Source organism: Mus pahari, chromosome 14 (assembly GCF_900095145.1).
Source record: "Mus pahari chromosome 14, PAHARI_EIJ_v1.1, whole genome shotgun sequence".
In the NCBI taxonomy this organism is placed as follows: Eukaryota; Metazoa; Chordata; class Mammalia; order Rodentia; family Muridae; genus Mus; species Mus pahari.
Genome location: NC_034603.1, coordinates 35,323,027 through 35,343,410, shown reverse-complemented (window position 1 = coordinate 35,343,410; position 20,384 = coordinate 35,323,027). Strand labels below are relative to the sequence as shown.

Here is a 20,384-nt window from a genome sequence, read left to right as displayed (position 1 = left end):
GAAAAGGAGGAGGAGAAAGAGGAGGGGGAGGGCTAAATGGTGGTGGCACACACCTTTAATCTTGGGAGGCAGAGGCAGGTGGATTTCTGATTTCGAGGTCAGCCTGGTCTACAAAGTGAGTTCCAGGACAGCCAGGGCTATACAGAGAAACCCTGTCTCGAAAAAACCAAAAAAACACAAAAAACAAAAAACCACCCCCCCCCAAAAAAAAAGAGGAGGGGGAGGAAGAAGAGGAGGAGGAAAAAGAAAAGAAAACCAGGTATAATGGCAGGCACACATGTAATCCCAGTATTAAAGAGGTGGAGGCAGGAAGATCAATAGTTCAATGCCATTCTCAGCTGCATAGCAGGATTAAGGCCAGCCTGAGCCACGTAAGACTGTGTGAGAGAGACAATGAGATCAAGAGAATTTACTCGGTCCAGTAACTTCTACTGGGCAGAAAAACATTTAGGGCATCTGAATGCATCTGCTACAGAAAGATCTATCTATACTATGGCTTATCCATTCACCTACTCTAAGACTCTCCTTAATTATTGACTTGCTGTTAAGATTCCAATCTGTGCCGCATTTTATCATCCAGAACCTTTGGATGAGAGAAGACTGGTTTAAGTTAATAGTTCAAATTGACCTTAACTGACTCGAAGGGCCACAGAATGACTATGACTTTCTTGGGAAAACTCACCTCTGCTTTGATGTTGCCCACAAACGAAAAACAATGGTGACTAAGAGGTGTGGAGGGACTCTGAGAAATCAGATTTCTTTAACGAAGTAAAAGCAAATATGTAGATAGCACAGACTAAGAAATCGTCAAATCAGAAGCTAAAAGCAGAAAACAAAATGATGAGAGCCAGAGCCATCATCAGTAAGCCCAACAAAACAAAGCTCGCTTTGCACGGCTCTGTGCCTTACTGGATCAGTTCAAAGACCTGGAAACTCGGGCACAAGGCAAAGTGTGCATATGCCTCCAAGTTTCCTCAACCAGTGCACAAACTGAGATGTTTAAACTAAGAACAGCCATGGTCACCATCATGACACTATATGCCTACCAAGTACCAAAGACAGGGGGCTCCTGTCCCAGTTTGGGTCATAACCTCTGATGCGAATGGCTTGCCTGTGCTGCTGTGGGCAGTTAGTAGGTCCTAGTAGAAGAATCCTAGAACTATGCATCGGATGGCGACAGTAGGATCCCCCTCTCTGCAGCAGCAGGCCTGCCCACCATGTGCATTTGTCACAACTCAAGGTGTTGTCACAGACTCAAAGCAGCAAAGCCAAACCGTGGATTGAAAGGGTGATTCCAAAGAAGCCTTTCCCTTCTGTTAAGCTGATTTTCTCAGGTGCTCATCATAGCAGTGGAAAATTCTTCCTTTGTAGGATTTACCCAGTAATCAAGTCAGCCCCAAGAGAGGCTGCTTTCTTTGGTGCCTGTTTTTCCCCTCAATGGTAACCAGTAACAACTAAGGCCCTTTCAGACACGAGGTGACACAATTCCCATCCTGGAGGCTGAGTAAGCCGGTTTGCTCCTTGACAGACATGATTTGCCTTGAGTCACATACACACTCTTCCCAGTCCGTCATGTTAATCACAACCCCGTGGGTGTAAGATGCCTGGGTGGAAACAGAGGTTCCACAAGTGTTATTAAATTCTTGTGGGTTTTGTTTGTTTTTGTTTGTTTCTCTCTGTGTGTGAAATCAAGTAACCATCATGATGGAGGACAGAAACATAGCTACCTGCATCCCTGTCAAAAGGAATGACCCTTCATGGTCTTATGGTGTCCCTGGACCAGGCTCTGAGCTAGAGGCCAGGTCTACAGAGATTGCTTGGCCTTAAAGACCCCAGAGAGTGGAGGAGCCCAGATATAGAGGGTGAATAGCAACATGTTGGTAAAGTCATCCAAGGAGATCGGGGCCTAAAGCCAAGGAGTGGGCACAGGCTAGTGAAGCTGTGGGATGGAAACCAGGACTCCAGGCATACATTAAAATCCCGAGACTCTCCAAAGTGTCATGTTCTTTGTCCACATTTACCTATGAAGGCAAAATGATGGTCTGTAGCTCCTAGCTTCTGATTAGGGATTGGTCACAGGAAAGACCCACACAGAATTAGAGAATCAAGATGTTTTATTCCCAACTCCAGGGAGGAGAGAGGGGATGAAAGATGAGTTGAACCCAAAGACCAATAACTTAGTCAATCATACCTACAGAGTGAAATGCTCATAGAACCCCAAAGATCTGGGTAGAGAGGTTCCTGGAAGGTGGTAGAAGGGGATGTGAACCCCCCCCCCATGCCTTCAACCCCTGATCCCTTGCTTCACTGTATCCCTTCAAATAAGGGCAAGCCACTGTTGCTCTGACTTCCAAAGTTGTAGCAAACCAGATGAACCCAAAGATAGGAACCAAGGACAGCAAATATAGCCATTAAGATGGAAGCACATATAACTGGCGATGGCTTCTGGTACTGTGCCCTCAAGCATGGAGGCCTGATGTCATCCTCAGGTGACATCAGAATTGACCTGAGTCTGAGGACACCCAAGCCACTCCTGTGATGAGGGGAGACCCCTGTGCCCCTCTGCACAACCCAAGAAGAAATCTGTATTGTGAGACCAGTGTGAGAGTGACTGATGTCCTCAGAATGTTCATCTGGATGGAGAGATGGGGGGCAGGGGGGGGGAACCACAGCAGAAAGACAAACATGTGCCGAGGGACAATGACTCTAGAATAGATCTTTCTCCAGAAAAGATACAAAAACTAATATGTCTGTCTGTCTGTCTGTCTGTCTGTCTGTCTGTCTGTCTGTCTGTCTGTCTGTCTTTCTGTCTGTGTTGGGGGCGGAGATAGCATAGCAGTATTTCTGTAATCTCAGAACTGAGGAGACATAAAGACTGGGAGTTCAAAGCCAACCTTGGCTACATAGTAAGCTTGAGGTCAACCTGGACTACATTAGACCAAGTCTCAAAAGCAGCAACAGAAACCTATGATATGCTCCTCACCATAATAAGTCACCGGGTGAAGGCAGCCACACTATAAAAAGAACCAGTTTCACAGTTTAAGACAGATAAGAGCAAGAGTTGGCAAGGACACTTCCATCACTGTTGGGGAAGCAGCTTTGCAACATGCCAAAAACAGGAACCATGTGATCCAGCAAGTATAGAGTGAAAACACAATGCTTATCACACAAATATCCATACAAGCAACATTAATAATGACCCAAAAAAGAAAACCCACCCACATGTCCACCCACTGGCACTTGGGTAAATCTAATGTGGCACATCTGTATAGCAGAAAGTATTTGGTCATGAAAAGGAAGAAAGTGCTGATATAAGCTACAATAGGAACATTCTGCTATTTAGGCTGAAATGTTCCCTCCAGGAACTAAAAGACCATCTTAAAAACAAAACAAAACAAAACAAAAACAAGAACAAAAATCCAAAAGATAGAAAACAGACAAACAAAAAAACCACGAGGCTTGAGAATTCTTTTTCAGATGTTTGGTCAGGGTTGTCCTAGAGACTTCTAAAAGATTACAGGCTACTGCCATTACCCTTGGTTACCCCCTAGAGGTAGAAGTCGTCCCTATTGTTGAAGACACCATGCACTGCAGACCCAAGGCCCAGTCGTCCCTATTGTTGAAGACACCATGCACTGCAGACCCAAGGCCCAGAGGCCTCTAAGCTGGAACTGACCTGAATGTCTCCACCCTGGGGACTAATCTTCATGATACAAGAAGGCATGGAAACAGCCAACAGTCAGACCCAGCTATTACATCTGTGAACCACATCACTGACCAGCATGGCACAATGACCCTAAGGAGGTAGTAGAGGCATACATACCTTGGCGGTAACTAACAGCTCTCTAATTGGATTTAACACCCACTCCACAAGGGGAAAATCATGCCTGCTACTAGAAACCTAGCCCACTACCCTCGGCTAGTGAGGCCATGGGTGTTGGAATCTACGACAGTCACTTTACTAAGGTAGCATAATTCCTAACTATAGTCTTATTTTGTCTTTATACTTACAGGTAAATATGGTGTTCACCCTTCATCAAGGAAGCTTCTCTTTGCCATGGGTGGAGACCATTATAGACAACCACGACCAACCAAAATGTAGGGTGGTGCAGCCCAGGCCCAACTGATACATCTGTAACACAGCTCCTGAGCCTAAGGCTCAGGGATCTTTCAGAATAGGGGGGTGGGGGCGGGCAGAAAGACTCTTAGAGACAGAGGATCAGTGGATTTGCTGTGGTCTTGTGTTCCTAGCAATGTCAGAAACGACCACCCGTCAAGTCTCGCCATCATGACTTCCTAAACGTGGGCTGCACAGGATGACAACAGATGTGGTAAAGGGGAAGGGGAACTCTCATGAGGCCTCAACCCCACACAAAGACCTACAGGCAAGTGAGGAAAGCTGGGCCTGGGAGGAATAGCCTTCCTCAGGAAGAGTAGCCTCCCTCGGGAAGAGGACACAAGCAGGCTATCCAATACCAAGTGCTCAGTCCTGGAAACACGTATATATAAGTAACATTATACAGACTAAGAGGATCGCATTTAGGAATATGTATGTCTATGGGTAAATACATATATGCATAAAATGACAATTAATAAAGGAAATGGCCACGCACGAATTTGAAAGGGAGCAAGGAGGGATATTTGGGATGGCTTAGGGGGAGGAAAGTGAAGGGGGAAATGATGTAATTATGCTATAATTTCAAGAATAATAAAAAAAGAACATCATGCTAAGTGGAAGAAGCCAGATATGACTTCATTTACGGAAAATCACTAGAAGAGGAAATCCACAAGCAGTAAGTATGTGGTCACCTGAGCCTGAGGTGGTGGGGACTAAGGAGCAAGGAACACATACAGGCTTCTTTGAAAGGTGACAGAAATACATGGAGGGATCTGTGGGTCCAGATACATGTGTAGCAGAGGATGGCCTTGCCTGACAGCAATGGGAGGGGAGGCCCTTGGTCCTGAGGAGGCTTGATGCCCCTGTGTAGGGGGATGCTAGAGCGGTGAGGTGGGAGTGGGTGAATGGGTGGAGGAGCACCCTCATAGAGGCAAAGGGGATTGGGGAGAGGAGGGATGGAATGGGGGCGTTGTAGAGGGGTAACCTGGAAGGAGGATATCATTTGAAATGTAAATGAACAAAATGATTAATAAAAAAATTCTAAAAGGAACCATGGTAACCAATATACAATTCCATGAATGTTAAAACAAATGTTTTAATGTTAAATTAAGTTAATGTTAGATGTTAAAACAAACACAAATATCATGTACACTTTTGTATGCTTCTGATGAACGTTATAGCTTGTATGGTTTTGTTTGCTTCTAGTGAATGTTATATCTCAATAAAGCTATCCAAAATAAAGAAAAACAGAACAGGGAGAAAGAGGAAGAACAAGACTAGGAGGCAAACACTCACTGCAGGGAGAAGCGTTGGGAAAAACCACCCTGGAGAGCAAAGTCACAGAAAGACAGAAGGGCCATGGTAAGGGAACAACTCAGAAGTCAGAAGGGGCTGCTCTCAGACTCTAAAGCCTGCCTTACAGTTGTGCTTCCCTACTCTCATAGCCCCAGATCCAAACAAAATGCTCCACCCACATGATGCCTCAAATGGAAAATTCCACACTGACCTCATGTGATGAGGCGTGGAGAAAACAAGCAGATTAAAAAGACCAGAGGAACTGGGCATTGTGGTGCAATCCTGTAATCCCAGGTATGTGGGAGGGCGAAGCAGGAAGAACAAAAGTTCAAGGCCAGACAGGGCTACAGAGAGATTTTGTGGCCAGGTTAGACAAGTTAATAAGATTCAGTTTCAAAATAAAAAAATTCAAGTAGGGCAGGCTGTAGTTCAGCGGTGCAACGGGGCACCAGCACCAGGATATGAGTTCAGCATGTGTAAACACAGTGAGACTAATCTTCAGTAACATGCACACACACATATGCACACACAGAGGCATGCACAGGCACGCACACACATATGTGCACACAGGCATATGAAGCACTTGTGCAGGCACACCCGTCCTCACCCTTACAGTTCTGTTTAGACTTAGGTCCGGTACCCAAGAGATCTCATTACATATAAGCAATCCAGAAATCTGAAATGCTTTTTAATCGAAACACTTCGGCTAAGGGACACTCAACCTTACTGTTGTGGCAATGAAAAAAAAAAAAAAAACAAAAAAAAACCCAGAAACCTTAAACAAGAGAGTGCTGTGGTCAATAAGCTTAAAAATAAATAAATAGATAGATAGATAGATAGATAGATAGATAGATAGATAGATGGATGGATGGATGGATGGATGGATGGATGGATGGATGGATGGATAGATAGATAGATAGATAGATAGATAGATAGATAGATAGATAGATAGATAGATAGATAAAAAAATAAAAGTCACCAGGGAAAATAGCCAGCAGTGTCACTGCCTGGGCTACAGTAGTAACTCAGGGACTAAGAGACAAAGTCCAGGACCTGCATGTCCCACTTGGGGAGACTATCAGCTTGGTGACATCTTCTCTAGTCTGGAGTGACCAAATGATGGCCCAGGTCTTGGTTCAGTGCCCCACAGCAACACTTTAGAAAGGCTCTTCCAGACCACATCTAACCTAGGCTACAGAGACCCTGCCCCCTCAAATAGTGGAGTGTGTGTATGTGTGTGTGTGTGTGTGTGTGTGTGTGTGTGTGTGTGTGTGTGTGTGTAGAGACAGAGAAAGACAGACAGACAGACAGAGACACAGAGAGACACAGAAACAGACAGACAGCTAGAAAGAAATGGAGATTACTTAGCATACACAAGGGGCCTGTATTCTATCCTTCACTCCACCCTCATCCACACACACACACACACACACACACACACACACACACACACACACACACAAATAAATAAATAAATAAATAAATAAATAAATAAATAAATTCTCATTATAAGAAGAGTCTCTTCCAAGAGTGTCCAGGAAGCCAGAAACCCATCGGACCAGGTTAAAAAAAAAAAAAAAAAAAAAAAATTAAGACCAGTTAGCCCAACCCCAGCAATGGGACTCTTATGTAACAGTTTCCACCAAACTAAAGAGAGCTGCAGCTGCACCTTTATGTGTTTTAGCCTGGCAAGACCTGTGTGTACCCCAAGGCTCCTAAGAGAGTGCTTGCAGTTGTGGGGCCCCAGGGGTCTCCCCAGGATCCACAGTATCCCCAGAAGCGGTGGGATGCAAAGCAATGAATGCATAAGCCGCGGCTCTACCCCAAGTCCTAGAATCTGAACCTGGATCTCATGAGAAGCCCAGAAGATCTGTCTTACCGACATGCTGCACCAAGACCTCCCTGTACAGTGGTCTCAGAAGGGCTATGGAAAGAGGGTCTTAGCAGCCTCCCACCCAGTGGAAACCCCAATTCACAGGCAGTAACTGAGTCCAACTTGGTTCAAAACCAGAAGCATGAAGAATCCTGAATTCCGCTAACAGGGTGTGTACAGGCGTCAGGCTCTTTCCCCGATCCTCGGGGGAGCTCTATAAAACTTACCATTCTGCACTGGCCTGGAGTCTCTCAGGCAGTATAGCAGCTGCAGGGAATCCATAGCAGCAGAGGCTAACCCCCTGTCCTGCACTCTGCTGCCCACATCTGGGAGGCAGCCCCGCCAGTAACTGTGTGCTGGATGGTGGCAATGAAGACGGTGGCAGGGCTCACGTTGCAGCAGCCCCCAACATGAGCCTTGCCCAACCTTGTCCACACAGAGCACCAGCTTCCCATTGGAGCTAACAAACAGCCAGCCTCAAGAGCTGGAGGCCATGTCCTGAGTGTATGAATTTTCTAATGTTGGGAACAGTGCACAAGACTCTCCCAGGCTCATTCCCTACCACGGAAGCTCTTCACCCAGACCTTGGGCCTGCCCATCACTCTGCCTGAAGCCTTCCATCTTGTCAGATGCTGTACTGTGGGCTGAACCCTGCGCTTAGTCCACTGTCAGGCTTTTGCCCCCTGCCTTTCCCCTGTGGTCAGGGACCCACAGTGGGCAAACAGGAACACCAGCCGCTACCATATCTCTTTCTTCAGATTAAATATATTTACAGAGGTCTAATTCCAAAATTCATGCCTTCCATGACCTCCCTTAGCCCCACATAATCCACTTAAAAATAAATAAATCCAACAGCTGATCTAATTCCAGGATTTAACATGTCTTCTAGATAAAGTAAAATATACCCCTCGGTGCACCCATACGACTTGATGCTCAAACTGGGGCCTCGAGGCCAGCAACAGCAGCAGCCTCTCTGTGTAGTAGACATGAAATAGAGTCGACTGCCGGGGTACAGGAGACACAGCTTGGCCTTGGTGTGTGAGGCAGGGCAGTCTCCTGAGACTGAGCTTTTCACCTGCAAGCTCCCATTCATCCCACAATGCTGGAGATGTCAGGCTCAATGGAATCAGAACAGACCCAGTTGGTATCCATGGAGAACAGCTTAAGGGAGGGAAGAAAACCTTTGGGGGAAGTCACAGAAATTTTCCATGTTGCCAGTGTCCAGAGAAGGGACTGGGGGTGTAGCTTGATGCAGAAGCAGGTATGAGATTTGATTTAACATCGGTACTCGGCCCCTCTATTTATCATGTTATAACACAGGAATCCTAGACTGGGTCCTAGATTCGATTTTGTGTTGAGCATGCCCTTGGTTATCAACTACTCAATGGGGCTGTATTTTTTTCCCCTTGGAGCACAACAAACACTGGGAGTTATCTATCAATAAAACACTTGCTAAATGAGAACAGTAGACTCGAACTAAATTTAAAGTTCCGCTTTCCTACTTCGACTCCTAAATTATCCGACAAATCAGAAGCAGATGCCTCCGTGACGGGCCTTCCAGGAGCCACCGCTAAAATAAGGACGCTCTCCCTGATGATTAAATTAGGACGAGGAATTGTTTCGGTACAGTTTTTAAAATAGCACCTCTGAAGGATTCTTACAACTTAATTAGTTTTCTTGTTGATTAACCCTGGTGTTCTCTGGCTCTCTGCATCTGACAGGCAATGAGGAAGGAGGGAGAATTTCGTCATGGATGCTAACATCTGTCTGGAAGGGCTTTGGGCAGAACCTGTGTGAACCCGCAGACTCTCCAAAAAAAAGTTGCCTGTCATAGCGGTGCAGGACAGAAGACTCTTGAAAGGCTTCCCAAGGGAAGGTTTTTATTTTTGTATTTTGTGTACGTGTGAGTAATACACTTACGGATATATGTACATGTATGGATATGTGTGCGTACATATGTGCAGGTGCATGTAGGTATGTGTGAGTGTGGAAAGGCCAGACACTTCTTCAATTGCTTCCCACTTTATTTACCATGAGACGGTCTCTCAGTGAACCTGAGGCTTGCCACTAGAGTACTCTTATCTAGATAATTTCTCCAGGGACCCAAACCTACCTCCCAAGTGCAGGGATTTACAAACAGGCGCTGGGGATCTGAACTCTGCTCTTTACATTTGCAAGACAAGCGATTTACCCACTGAGCCACCTCTCCACACTACCCCACCCCTCACACACAGGGGAGTTTATAACTGCTAACCTCAGTGTGCTGCATAGGTTGTATATGCATAGTACACAGTACACAAAAGAGAGACACACAAAAAAAAGCAGAGATTAGAATCGGGAAGTGATCACGTCTGTGCCTAGTGGGGCCAAGTGTTGACTTGGTGTGCTCAGGGAGTACTTGACACCAAGACAGCTTGTGAAAAGGAACCAATAGGGAAGAAACAACTCTGTCTCCACTCCATGATGGTCTGGTGATCAGAGTCAATTTGCTTTTTAAAGGCAGTGGTGGTTGAACACTTAGCACCTTCTCGGGGGAAGAGGGAAGGGGAGGCTGTTAGAGTTGGAAGCGAGTTTTGGCATAGAGTGGTTTTCAGGAGACATGAGTAGGTCTGGGGAATGGATAGTAGTTGGGGACAAACTTCAGCTGGACTGAGCAGGGTGTCAACCATAGTCTCTTCCTGAGAGTTATTCCGGATCTGTCCTTTGGGTAGATGAGGAGCATCTCGCAAAGAAAACCTAAGCCCAGGAAGTAAGATGGTGGGGATGAAGGAATGGAGGTAGGAGAAAGGTCAGACAGACTTCCCCCATTCACCTCCTGTTCAAAAGATTTAGAACTCTAGCATCATTCCCAGGTGAGGCTCCCTGCTCCTGGGGACCTGGAGAGGCTTGTAGCCCCAAACTACCTTGCAACAGACATTCAGCAGAAGAGGCGAACTATGTTGTTTTAGCCACTGAAACTCCAGAACAGAAGTATTTGTTACGGTTTGTCCTCCCCTCTCCCGACACCACACCAGCTCATAATGTGACCATTTCCAGAACATCTCTTCATTACAAACCACTCAAAACATCCTTACCAGAAGGTAGCTGCTCTTATTTGCCCCCCGAGAAACATGACTGGTCTCTGTTGCCTCCACTTCGACAGCCCTTACCTCTGCTTCCCTTTCTTTTCCTTTATCCCAGGTTCCCTCGTACATTTGTGATTGAATCTTTCTGTACCATATGCTTTTTTGGTAGGATGCCTTAAATGCTTTCTGAAACAAGGTGACAGACAGGCAGTCACACGCAGAGACACACTAGACTTGGCTGCTGATGAAATCCGGGTTTCTCAGAAGATAAAAAATAAAAGCCAAGTTTACCTCTCAAAATGCAAAGATTTCCTGTAACTGGTACCGTCTAGCATAATGTGGCCTGAGCCAATACGTAGCCCTTCGACCTGTTCTAGCCACAAATGCTACTCAGTGTGCAGTCCTCACCATCCCTGCATTTTTTACTGTAACTCATGTCTGGATGCTGCCATCTCCTTTGGCTTCTGAAATGTCACTAAGCAACATTTTGAATTTTGAAATTCCATTTTAGTTTAGTTATTGAACCCCTTTGGCAAGCCTGATCTGGGACTAAGCCTAGGTGTACCTCATTTTAAACCGTTCCTCTTGAGGAGTTAGATAGTAGTTAAGTTTGCCCTTCCTAAGAAGTGCTTTGTTGGCATGGCGATGTTCACGCCTTGTCAAACAGAGGCTTTTAGACTAGAAGTACAACCAGGGGTCAGATCCATGCAGACTCTTAACGCTTGTCATTGACAGAGAGCCGCAGTGTTCCATTCCTGTACTCTAGCACTTGAAGGCTGAGGCAGGAGGATTGCTTATGGCAAGCCTGGGCTACATAAATAGTTCTAGGCCCACCTGGACTATCTAATGAGACCCTATCTAAAAAGAACAACAATGAAAAAAAGAACCTTTGTTACTGTTTTTTTTTTTTTCTTTAAAAATGCCTTTTGTAGCCAGGCATGGTGGTACACACCTGTAATCCCAAGAAATAGGGGGCAAAGATAGGAAAATGGTCCCAAGTTCAAGGCCAATCAAGGCTACATAAATGAAGTTTATCTCAGAAAAGTCATAAATAAGTCTTTGTAGTTACCTTTGCAGGCCCTGGGTTACAGTAAGATGGGGTGTATTGGGGATGCTTCCTTTTCTTATTAGAAAGGGCCTTCGTAGTGACTCTGTCCCTTCCTGTGGGAATCTGCTTTCCTTTCTGAATTGGGGATTGTTTGCTTTCTCTGTCTCTGTCTCTGTCTCTGTCTCTGTCTCTGTCTCTGTCTCTGTCTCTGTCCCTGTCTCTCTGTCTCTCTCTCTCTCTGTCTCTCTGTCTCTCTCTCTCTGTCTCTCTCTCTCTCTCTCTCTCTGTGTGTGTGTGTGTGTCTCTCTCTCTCTCTTCCTGTGTGTGTGTGTGTGTGTGTGTGTGTGTTCATGTGCACATATCTATGAAGAACAGGTCATCAGATCTCCTGGAGATTAAGTTACAGGCAGCTATGTGTAGCCTAATATGGATGCAGGGAACAGCACTGCTGTCCTCTGTACGAGCTGGAAGGAACAGCACTGCTGTCCTCTGTACGAGCTGGAAGGAACAGCACTGCTGTCCTCTGTACGAGCTGGAAGGACTCTTCACAGATCAGCTACCTCACCAGCCAGATTTGTAGGTTTGTTTGTTTGTTTGTTTGTTTGTTTTAAATAACAGCGTATAAAATGAACTTTGTGCATTATGGACATAAACTCATATGTTGGGAACCTGTGGCAGAGCAAGCCACTAACTCGAGGCTGAACATGGTGGCTTATGCCTGCAAATCTAATGCTCCAGAAGCTGGGGTAGAAGGACTGTCACAAGTTCAAGGCCAGCCTTGACTGCCTAATGAGTTCCAGATCAGCATGAGGTAAAACATGATGTCCTTTTTCAAAAAAAAAAAAAAAGTTCTTGGATACATAATAAGAGAGACTGGAAAACATGTTCTTAATAACTTAAGACCTCCTGACAGGCTCCACTCTTGAAAGGTTTCCCTTTGTCCCACTAACAGCATGATGAGGAGAAGCTGGACATGGTGGTACACACCAGTAATCCAAGCACACTTGAGAGGTTTAGACAGATTTCAAAGACTACAGTGAGTTCAAGGACAGCCTGGGCTACACTTGTCAGGTATGGGCAAGAAGAACTGGAGTTCAAGGTGATCCTTAGCTGCATCACGGATTTGCAGCCAGAGTGGACTACACGAGACCTTGTCTTAAACAAACAAACAAACACACACACACACACACACACACACACACACACACACACACACACACACACATTTTCTCAGAGCACTACCACAAGCTCAGGTTTCTGGACTACCTATGGTAGCTATTGTCACAGCAGCCCTGTGGGGGTGGTGACAGAGCACATAGGGCCTCACCTCTCACTGCCTCCTGCACCAGCTTCAATTTCATTTTGCCTCTTGGCTCACAAAGTCTAGAAACCATTTCCTGGCCTTTGCTAGAAAACCTTTGCCAAGGCAAGTGCAGAAAGAGAAGGCTCCAAGGAACCTGAGGGAGGAAGGGCAGACTTCCTAGATAAAGGACAGGACAGGAAGAGGAAGAGGAAAAGAGTCAAGCATCAGGGACAGGGTGGACAGAGGGAGGTGACCTTCCCTCCGTCAGGAGGGTGAGCAGAAGATGAGAGCAGAGATTATGGACTTAGTTTGGATGTGTGAAATCTGAGTGCCTGGGAATTCAACCAGGACTTGAATTTGTAGCCTGAGGAAGGAAGTAGATTCAGTGAAGCGGGAAGTGAGAGGAATAAAAACAAAGCTTTATCAGAAGGCACATGGAGGAGATACCAAACGGGACCGGAAGGACTCGAGAAGATCCTTGTAATACCCCACATGGGGTGAGGCAGGCAGCTCAGAAACTGAGAGCTCGCTGAGCATATACCGGCCCTGGGTTTGGTCCCAGGACCCCCTCACCCCACCAAACTCACTCCACATGGACTTCGCAGCTATGCATTTACTATGTCATCTCATGCTCTGCTCTCCCAAGAGAAACCAGGCACACCTTCTGACAGCCATGTCTGCTTCTTCCTGTAGGTATAAAAACATCACCCACCCCAGAATCCTTACCTCTGCAGGAAGAGAGGAAATTACTAATTTGACAATTAAGGATGGGGGGGGGGTCGGTCTGGGCATTCTATCAAAGAGACTTGCCTTGCATTACCTTGCTGCTGTGGGTAATAAGGGAGCACGTTCTAGGAATGCCATTCCCTGTGGGCAGTCTGTTAATAGCCACAATCCCACACAGGGCTTCTTGGTTTACCACGCACATCCCTTCACCAGTGGGACCAGCACAGCATTCCCAGTGAGGGTCTGCCTAGCCGAAAGACATGAGTTGGTCTTAGGCTGAAATTATAGGTAGGTGGTGGCTCATTCACATTTCTAGGTGGAAGTAGATCTCAGGGATTCGCCCAGTGGATATCAGATGTTGGGGATTCCTGGGGGCTTGTTGCTAAGGGAACTTTTGTGAAGATTCCTGGAGTCCATAAAGCCCAGAAGCTCTGCCCAATGCTTTAAAGTGTTGTGAGTGACCACATGGCCCAGCCAGCACGCAGTGTTTTTGAAGGGTGGTTCCTGCTGGGCAGAGAGAGACAGTGCTATGGCCAAAGGTAGATGTTCAAACAGCAGCAGCTGCTAATGTAGGCCCCTAATTGAATGGCAGGAAGACTCTGAAAATGGCACAATTTTGGTCCCAATTACATATCTGGGGAACCACCAACCCTGACTGTGAACAGAGTCGATGACTGCCCAGAAAAAAAAAATATTGGCGTGAAGGTCAAAGTCACACCCATTTTAGGTAATTTTCATGTTACAGGAAAAACGACTCTAGATTAAAATCAATTTATGTACCATAGCAAACATCTCCTGAATGTCGGGCAGCTCAGAGACACTGTGTCCATTAATTATCAAAGCTCTGGCACAACAAGGATGGCCTGGTATGCTGACAGCTTATGGACAGGCCCAGGCTTTGGGGCCAGGCAAACACGATTTCAGATTCCAGCTGCATTATTTACTATGCGCCTCTATAAAGAAATCCCTGGAGACTAGAGCAAAACAAAACAAAACAAAAGAAGCCCAAAACTCCTGGGATGGAAATAGAAGAATTGAGTCTCCAAATTGAAAGGCCATTTCTATGATACTTTTTCTGGTTCAAGGGTTTCTCTCTCTCTCTCTCTCTCTCTCTCTCTCTCTCTCTCTCTCTCTCTCTCTCTCTCTCTCTCTCTCTCTCTCTCTCTCTCTCTCTCTCTCTGTGTGTGTGTGTGTGTGTGTGTGTGTGTGTGTGTGTGTGTCTGTCTGTCTGTCTGTCTGTCTGTCTCTTTTATTGGTTCAGAAGCTGAGCTTAAGCCTCGCTGCCTCCTTCTGCTGTCTGTCACATGGTGTCTTCACCATCCTTGGGAGTCAGGAAGTATGCAAGGTGGTTCTCCATGGAGCCTGCTCCTGCCTCTAAGACTGAGCCTACCTCCTTCCATGCTACTGCTAGACTGTTCCTGCTCTTTGGTAGCAGCATGTGGCAGTGTGATGTGTTCATCCTGGGTTAAAACCTTACAAAGGCACAACAAGCCAGCCCTTTATGGTCTTTGGAAGCTGGTCACTAGACTACGTAAGAACTTAAAACCCAACACTTGGGAGGCAGAGGCAGGCAGATCTCAGAATTTGAGGTCAGCCTGGAGTACAGATCAAGTTCCAGGAAACCTAGGACTACACAGAGAACCCTTGTCTCAAAAAACAAACAACTACAAAAAACAAACAAACAAAAATTACAACAACAGCAAAACCCCCCTCTAACTACCTGCCAGAGAAAGCCCACCTGAAAATGCCCTGCAGGAGAGACACTTTGTGGAAAGGCCACGTGGAACAGCCAGATGAGGGAAGCTGGGCCCTTCTGAGTCCAGCCCAATGGAGTCTCCAGGACTTGGTCCTCCTCCGCCATTTGACTGCAAGTTGCTTAGCATAGAGTTTGCCAAGGTGAACCAACAGAAGCCCCGCCCAGCTGAGCTCCAGCCACTCAGTCATATAGGACAGATTCTGGGGTACTATGTTACCTAGCAATAGAAAAATCTCTTACTTATCCTCAGCACAGCCCATCAATCCCTACTACAAGCTATTCCTTATAACCTCCTGTCACGTGATCACGTGACCCTCGGGTGAGCAAAGAGGGAGAAGAGAGGAGATGGAGTTCAAGTATTGCCCTCTGCACCCACCTTGCCCCACGGACAAGCACTAATGTGTGTGAGGCTGACTCCATTTTGAATGGCTATAAGGGAATACCACAAGTTGGGTGTTTTATAAAATGAATATATCTCTCGTGGCTCTGGAGGCTGTGGCATCCAATATTGAGGTGCCAGCATCTTCGAGTTCTTATGGCACCATCCCATGGTAGAAGGCAGAGAGAGGAAGAGCAAGCTCTCGAACTATACACATTCAGGCCTCTTTATAACCAACATCAACCACACCTGACTCTACAAGTCTTCCTTAGGATAGAGAGCCCACCCACCTCCATCTCTCTTCCCCTGGAGCTGGGCCTGCACCCTTCAGGGCTGTTGGAAAGCATCCTTTGTGTGGGTCCACGAGTCTATAAGGTGAGCCAGAACCTGACCTGGAGCTGGCCTGGCATGTACTCTCCAGTCCCCAGCCTGGCCCCATCTTCCCTATCCATCCACTCTTCTGTTGTGTCTCTCAGACAATGTCAGTGGAGTTCTCTGCTGTTCCCCCTCTTTGTGACTGAAAGTGCCAACAGAAAGGCTTCTCCAGATGTTCTCATCCTGGGGTCTTTACCCACCACAGCCAGCTTTGGGTATCGGCTGGTAGGTCTGGTTATGGTTGCAATCTGAAAGGTTCCCCCCGAAGTCCCATATGCTAAAGATTCAGTAACCAGCCTGTGGAATTCCTAGAAAGTGGTGGAACCCTTGGGGAGTTGGTCTTGGTAGGGGGTAAACCATCACCACCCTTCCGTTCCTGGACATTATGAGATGTTCTCTGTTACCGTACACTCAGAACTTAATGGACTAAAAGCTGACCAGAAACTGAAAATTCTAAGCCCAGGTTCAAAATACACCTCTCCTCCTTGCAAATGTTATCTTGGTGCCTTGACACAGCAGTGGGAAGTTAACTAGCTTAGACCTCATAACTTTGAGGAAACTAGGTGCCCTCTAAAGGGTTGGCCACACCTTGAGTAACCAGGACTCCTGTGGCCAGGGTTCCTGTGTCCTATATTTCTCTGTCCTGGCTTAGGTCCTCTAGAATTCATCTTCCAGCAGCCAGATACCCACTGTATCATTTTTCCAGTTCCTGTGAGTCTTGACCAAAGAGATTGCCCCTAATGACCAGGTCCTCCTGATCCTTGCTCTCATTTGAGGTTGGCTATCTCCAAGGCAGATCTAGTAGCCCTTTCTGAGTTCAGCTCCCAGTTCCCCTCCATAGTGTTTCCTGCAAAGCTTGGCCTCTAGCTTCCTGTCCTTTGTCAGAAACAGGAAGAGATCCCTGGAGAGAGAGAGAGAGACAGAGTGCGAGAGTCCACTTTGCAGATTCTTGTTAGTATCTCACATCCTCCTTTAAGACACTTCCTGTTATGCCTCTTTCCACCAGAGGGCGAAAGGAACACTGTGAGGAATACCCAGTTCTTTAGCTGTATGTGTCACCCCCATCCCTTCCCAGGGAGGCTGATGGAGGTCCATTCCGTTCAGACTTCTTCCCCTACAGCAGAACCAGCTTCTGAGTCTACAGGCCCTCCTCTGTCTCCCAGCAGCTGCCAGACTGGGTAGTCTCAGAAGTCAGACACTTCATACGCTGCCCACTGCTATTCAACTTACCTCCCTGTCTATGAAACTCAACCCACCCCAAGAGACTCCACAGCATGTCCTCTATCCCTTCCCAGCCCTCTGCCTAGTGGTGCAGCTTATTCTCACGGGAGATTGCAAGCCACCAAGAACTGGATTCACGAACGTCCATGTTGTTGCTGAGAGAATCTGAGTCAGTACTTGGGCAGCAGGGAAAGGTCCACCCTTGCCCTCACCTTTAGGGAAATCAGCTGGTTACGAGTGGATTCAGACTTCAGAGATGGCAGCAGGAGTGGCCTGGACTGTCCCTGGATGTAGCAATCCTCTCTTAGGCCCCAGAATTGCAGGTCATATTAAGGATACTGTTACCAACATACCAACTGGAGGGCAATGCCCACCGTCTCCACAGACATCATTCTAGATCCTTCCTTTAGCTTAGTCCAGGTGATTGGGGTTCAAACTGCACAAGGAATTTAGTCAGTCACCAGAGTTGCTAGGCTAACAGGCGAATGTGACTCCTTAGGTGACAGACATGCTTTTTGGATGCTGTCGTGTCTTCTCTTGTCTGTACAACGAGGACAGTGACAGGTACTGTGTGTAGCACAAGCCTGGAATCCCAGCACTCCGAAGCAGAGGCAAGAAGACTGCAAATTTGAAGCTGGCCTTAGCTATGTGGCAAGAGTGTGGCTCAAGTCAAATAAAGCTTCCTATATGGAGGACAGCACTTAAGACCTTCACAACGCTGTTAGGAAATTGATGACAGTCCACACGGCTTGTGTAGGTATACAACTGGAGGGTCCTCCTGGTAGCACTGAGGTGCTATCAATAGACGGGAGGTGTCTGAAAAGTCCTTAGGTCCCAGAGACTTCTTAGCTCCGTAAGTGCTAACGGATGCCACAGGCACACCCAGGCCAACCCAGAGGATAATTCTGCTGTGTTCTGGGTCTGTTCATGTTCCATTCCCTCCTCCAGTGAGAAGCAGGGGCACTCTGTTCTTAGGAATCCCCACCCAAAACTGGCTGAATCCAGTCAGGGACACTCCTCACCAGACAGACAATCACCAGGCAAATTTCCACATCAGTATTTCCTGGGGAAATGTGGCCACCAAAAGAGCTCACACATGCCTCTCAGAGAGCTTTTTGCCAGGAGACTCAAGGTTTCCCTGTCAAAGGATACTTCCATTAATGTTGTTTTAATGTAGCCCTCAGAGATGGAACTTGGAAAAGCAGAGAACCAAGCCTGAGCCTCTCCTGCTGATACAGGTTCTTAGAGCACACCATGAGCTCCCAGAAACACCTCTGCTAAGACCCCAGGAAGCTCATCCCAGCCTTTCGCCTAGAAATACCACCGGTCCATTTTGAGAAGTGCCTTGGTCCATTTAGAGCAAGTTTGTTTCCTGGACCAGCGAGAAGCATCATGTGTTTCCCAAGGCTGCACAGACATTTGATGCTGCTGCCACTGGACACTTGTCAGGCCTGCCCACTCTACAACCATCTCTCCACCTCATCCTGGACCAGAGTTGCATATTAACATTTTCATGCAAAATTTGCTACTCTGTTCTTAAATAGATCCCAGTAAAAAATAAATCTGGTCCCTTATTTAGGCTGGGCTTTACCAAAACCTAAGAATACATACATTACGGAGGGTGAGGACTAGTTTAGTATTTATGACAATCCTGGGGTCAGCAACCTGTCAGTAAAGACTGAAAAATACTACCCCACCCCACCATACACCACACACACACACACACACACACACACACACACACACACACAAAGGACTTTAGAAACTTGGGCTTTCACTCAGACTGTGACCATAAGCTCAGTGATTAGAGGCCAAAGAGGCCTCGCAATTGTCACCCAGACAATAAACAGCCAGCTGACTTGGCTCAGCAGTCCTATGAAGCCTTGGGACCAAGCCAGAACCCCAAGAACAAGGCACTTTAGGGTACTGATCCTAGATGATGGGAGGCTACCTAAGGTCTAGCTGTATCCGCGGGTCTAGCCTGCTGTTCTGCTGCAGCTCATTGCTAACTGGTGCTTCTCAGCGGTCCAGCAAGTGGGCGGCCCGGAGGCAGCCAGGCAACCTGCCCCTGGTCAGAATGACTGACCCTGACCGCTAGTCTACCGAAGAGGCAGAACTGTGGGGCCACCTTTCCAAACCCCCATCACCCTCTCGCCTTGCCAAGACCACCTGGCTCGGCAGCCCCTTGGTGGCCCCTGTCATCCGCGGCAGCGCGCCCGCCTGCTCCAGAACTCGCACAGGCAACAAGTTCTTGCTTCCCCGGAGCGGCCACGACGTGCTCAGGAGGCCGGGTAGGAGGACAACGCTGTCCACGCCCCAGCCCTTCCCCCTCACCCTTCGTCCCCCAAAGCGGGGATGTCTGGAAGGTAGCTGGTTCCCGACCCCGGCCCTGGCCTCTCACCTCTAGCAGTTGCACGTAGCTGGCGGGGAACCAGCCACGGAGCCCGTCGTCCTTCTCGCCTTCCCACCAGCCGCCGTCCGGGACCTGGAGCAGCGTGAGCAGCTCGCCCGCAGCGAAGCGCAGCCCTTGGCTGTGCCGCTCCCCGGAGAAGGGGTACAGGGTCCGGCAGCGGGCGCCGGCCATGGCCCTGGCGCCCGGTCTCACAGCACAGCCCGCATCCCTGCCGAGCCCCGCGGGCTGGCCAGCGGCTGCGCGGGGTCCCAGGCGCCCGGTGCTCCGGGCTCCCGCGCTCTGGGCGCGCGCCGTGGCGGGGTTGCGCAGGGGTCCCCGGGCCGCCGAGCCACGCGCGCTGCTTGCAGGGAAGCGGACGCTCGCCAGCAGCGCTGGCTTCGCGGGCTCCACCGGCTCCGGAGAGCGAGCGGCGACGCCCCCGGGCCGGGCGGCTGTGCGGTCCCCGGCTCTGGGCGGGGGGCGGGGCTCAGGAGGAGGAGACCCGGGGGCCGCGGGCTCACGAGACAACTTCCCGGGGACGCCGGAGTGAGCGGAGAGGCGCAACTGCTCCGGGAGGTGGTGCCCGTAGCATCCCCCTCTGCGGGGCTCGTCCGGTGCAAGCGGAGCCCGGGAAGACACGGAGGGAGCGCGGTTGGCGGCCGGTGGCCGGGCGGGGACTCTCTCGAGGCGACCAGGGCGGGCCAGGGGCCGGGCCAGACCGGCCACGCCCGCGGAGGGCCGGGCGCTCCCCGGCAGAGGGACTCCCGGGCGACCCCGCCACCCGCTGGAATGGGAACGCCCCTCGGTTCCTTCAGTTTAGCTCTGGTGGTGGG

At 48.3% G+C, this 20,384-nt stretch overlaps 1 protein-coding gene across 1 annotated transcript in view; it reads right to left on the bottom strand.

Annotated features, from left to right (window-relative positions):
- Window positions 1-19,758, bottom strand: part of Gas7 (growth arrest specific 7) — a 228,691-nt gene extending 208,933 nt beyond the window's left edge. Inside the window, exon 1 of the mRNA XM_021212634.2 lies at window positions 19,561-19,758. Coding sequence (XP_021068293.1) covers window positions 19,561-19,743 — 183 coding nt within the window. The 5' untranslated portion in view covers window positions 19,744-19,758. The remainder of the gene's footprint in view (window positions 1-19,560) is intronic.
- Window positions 19,759-20,384: the final 626 nt, after the last annotated feature.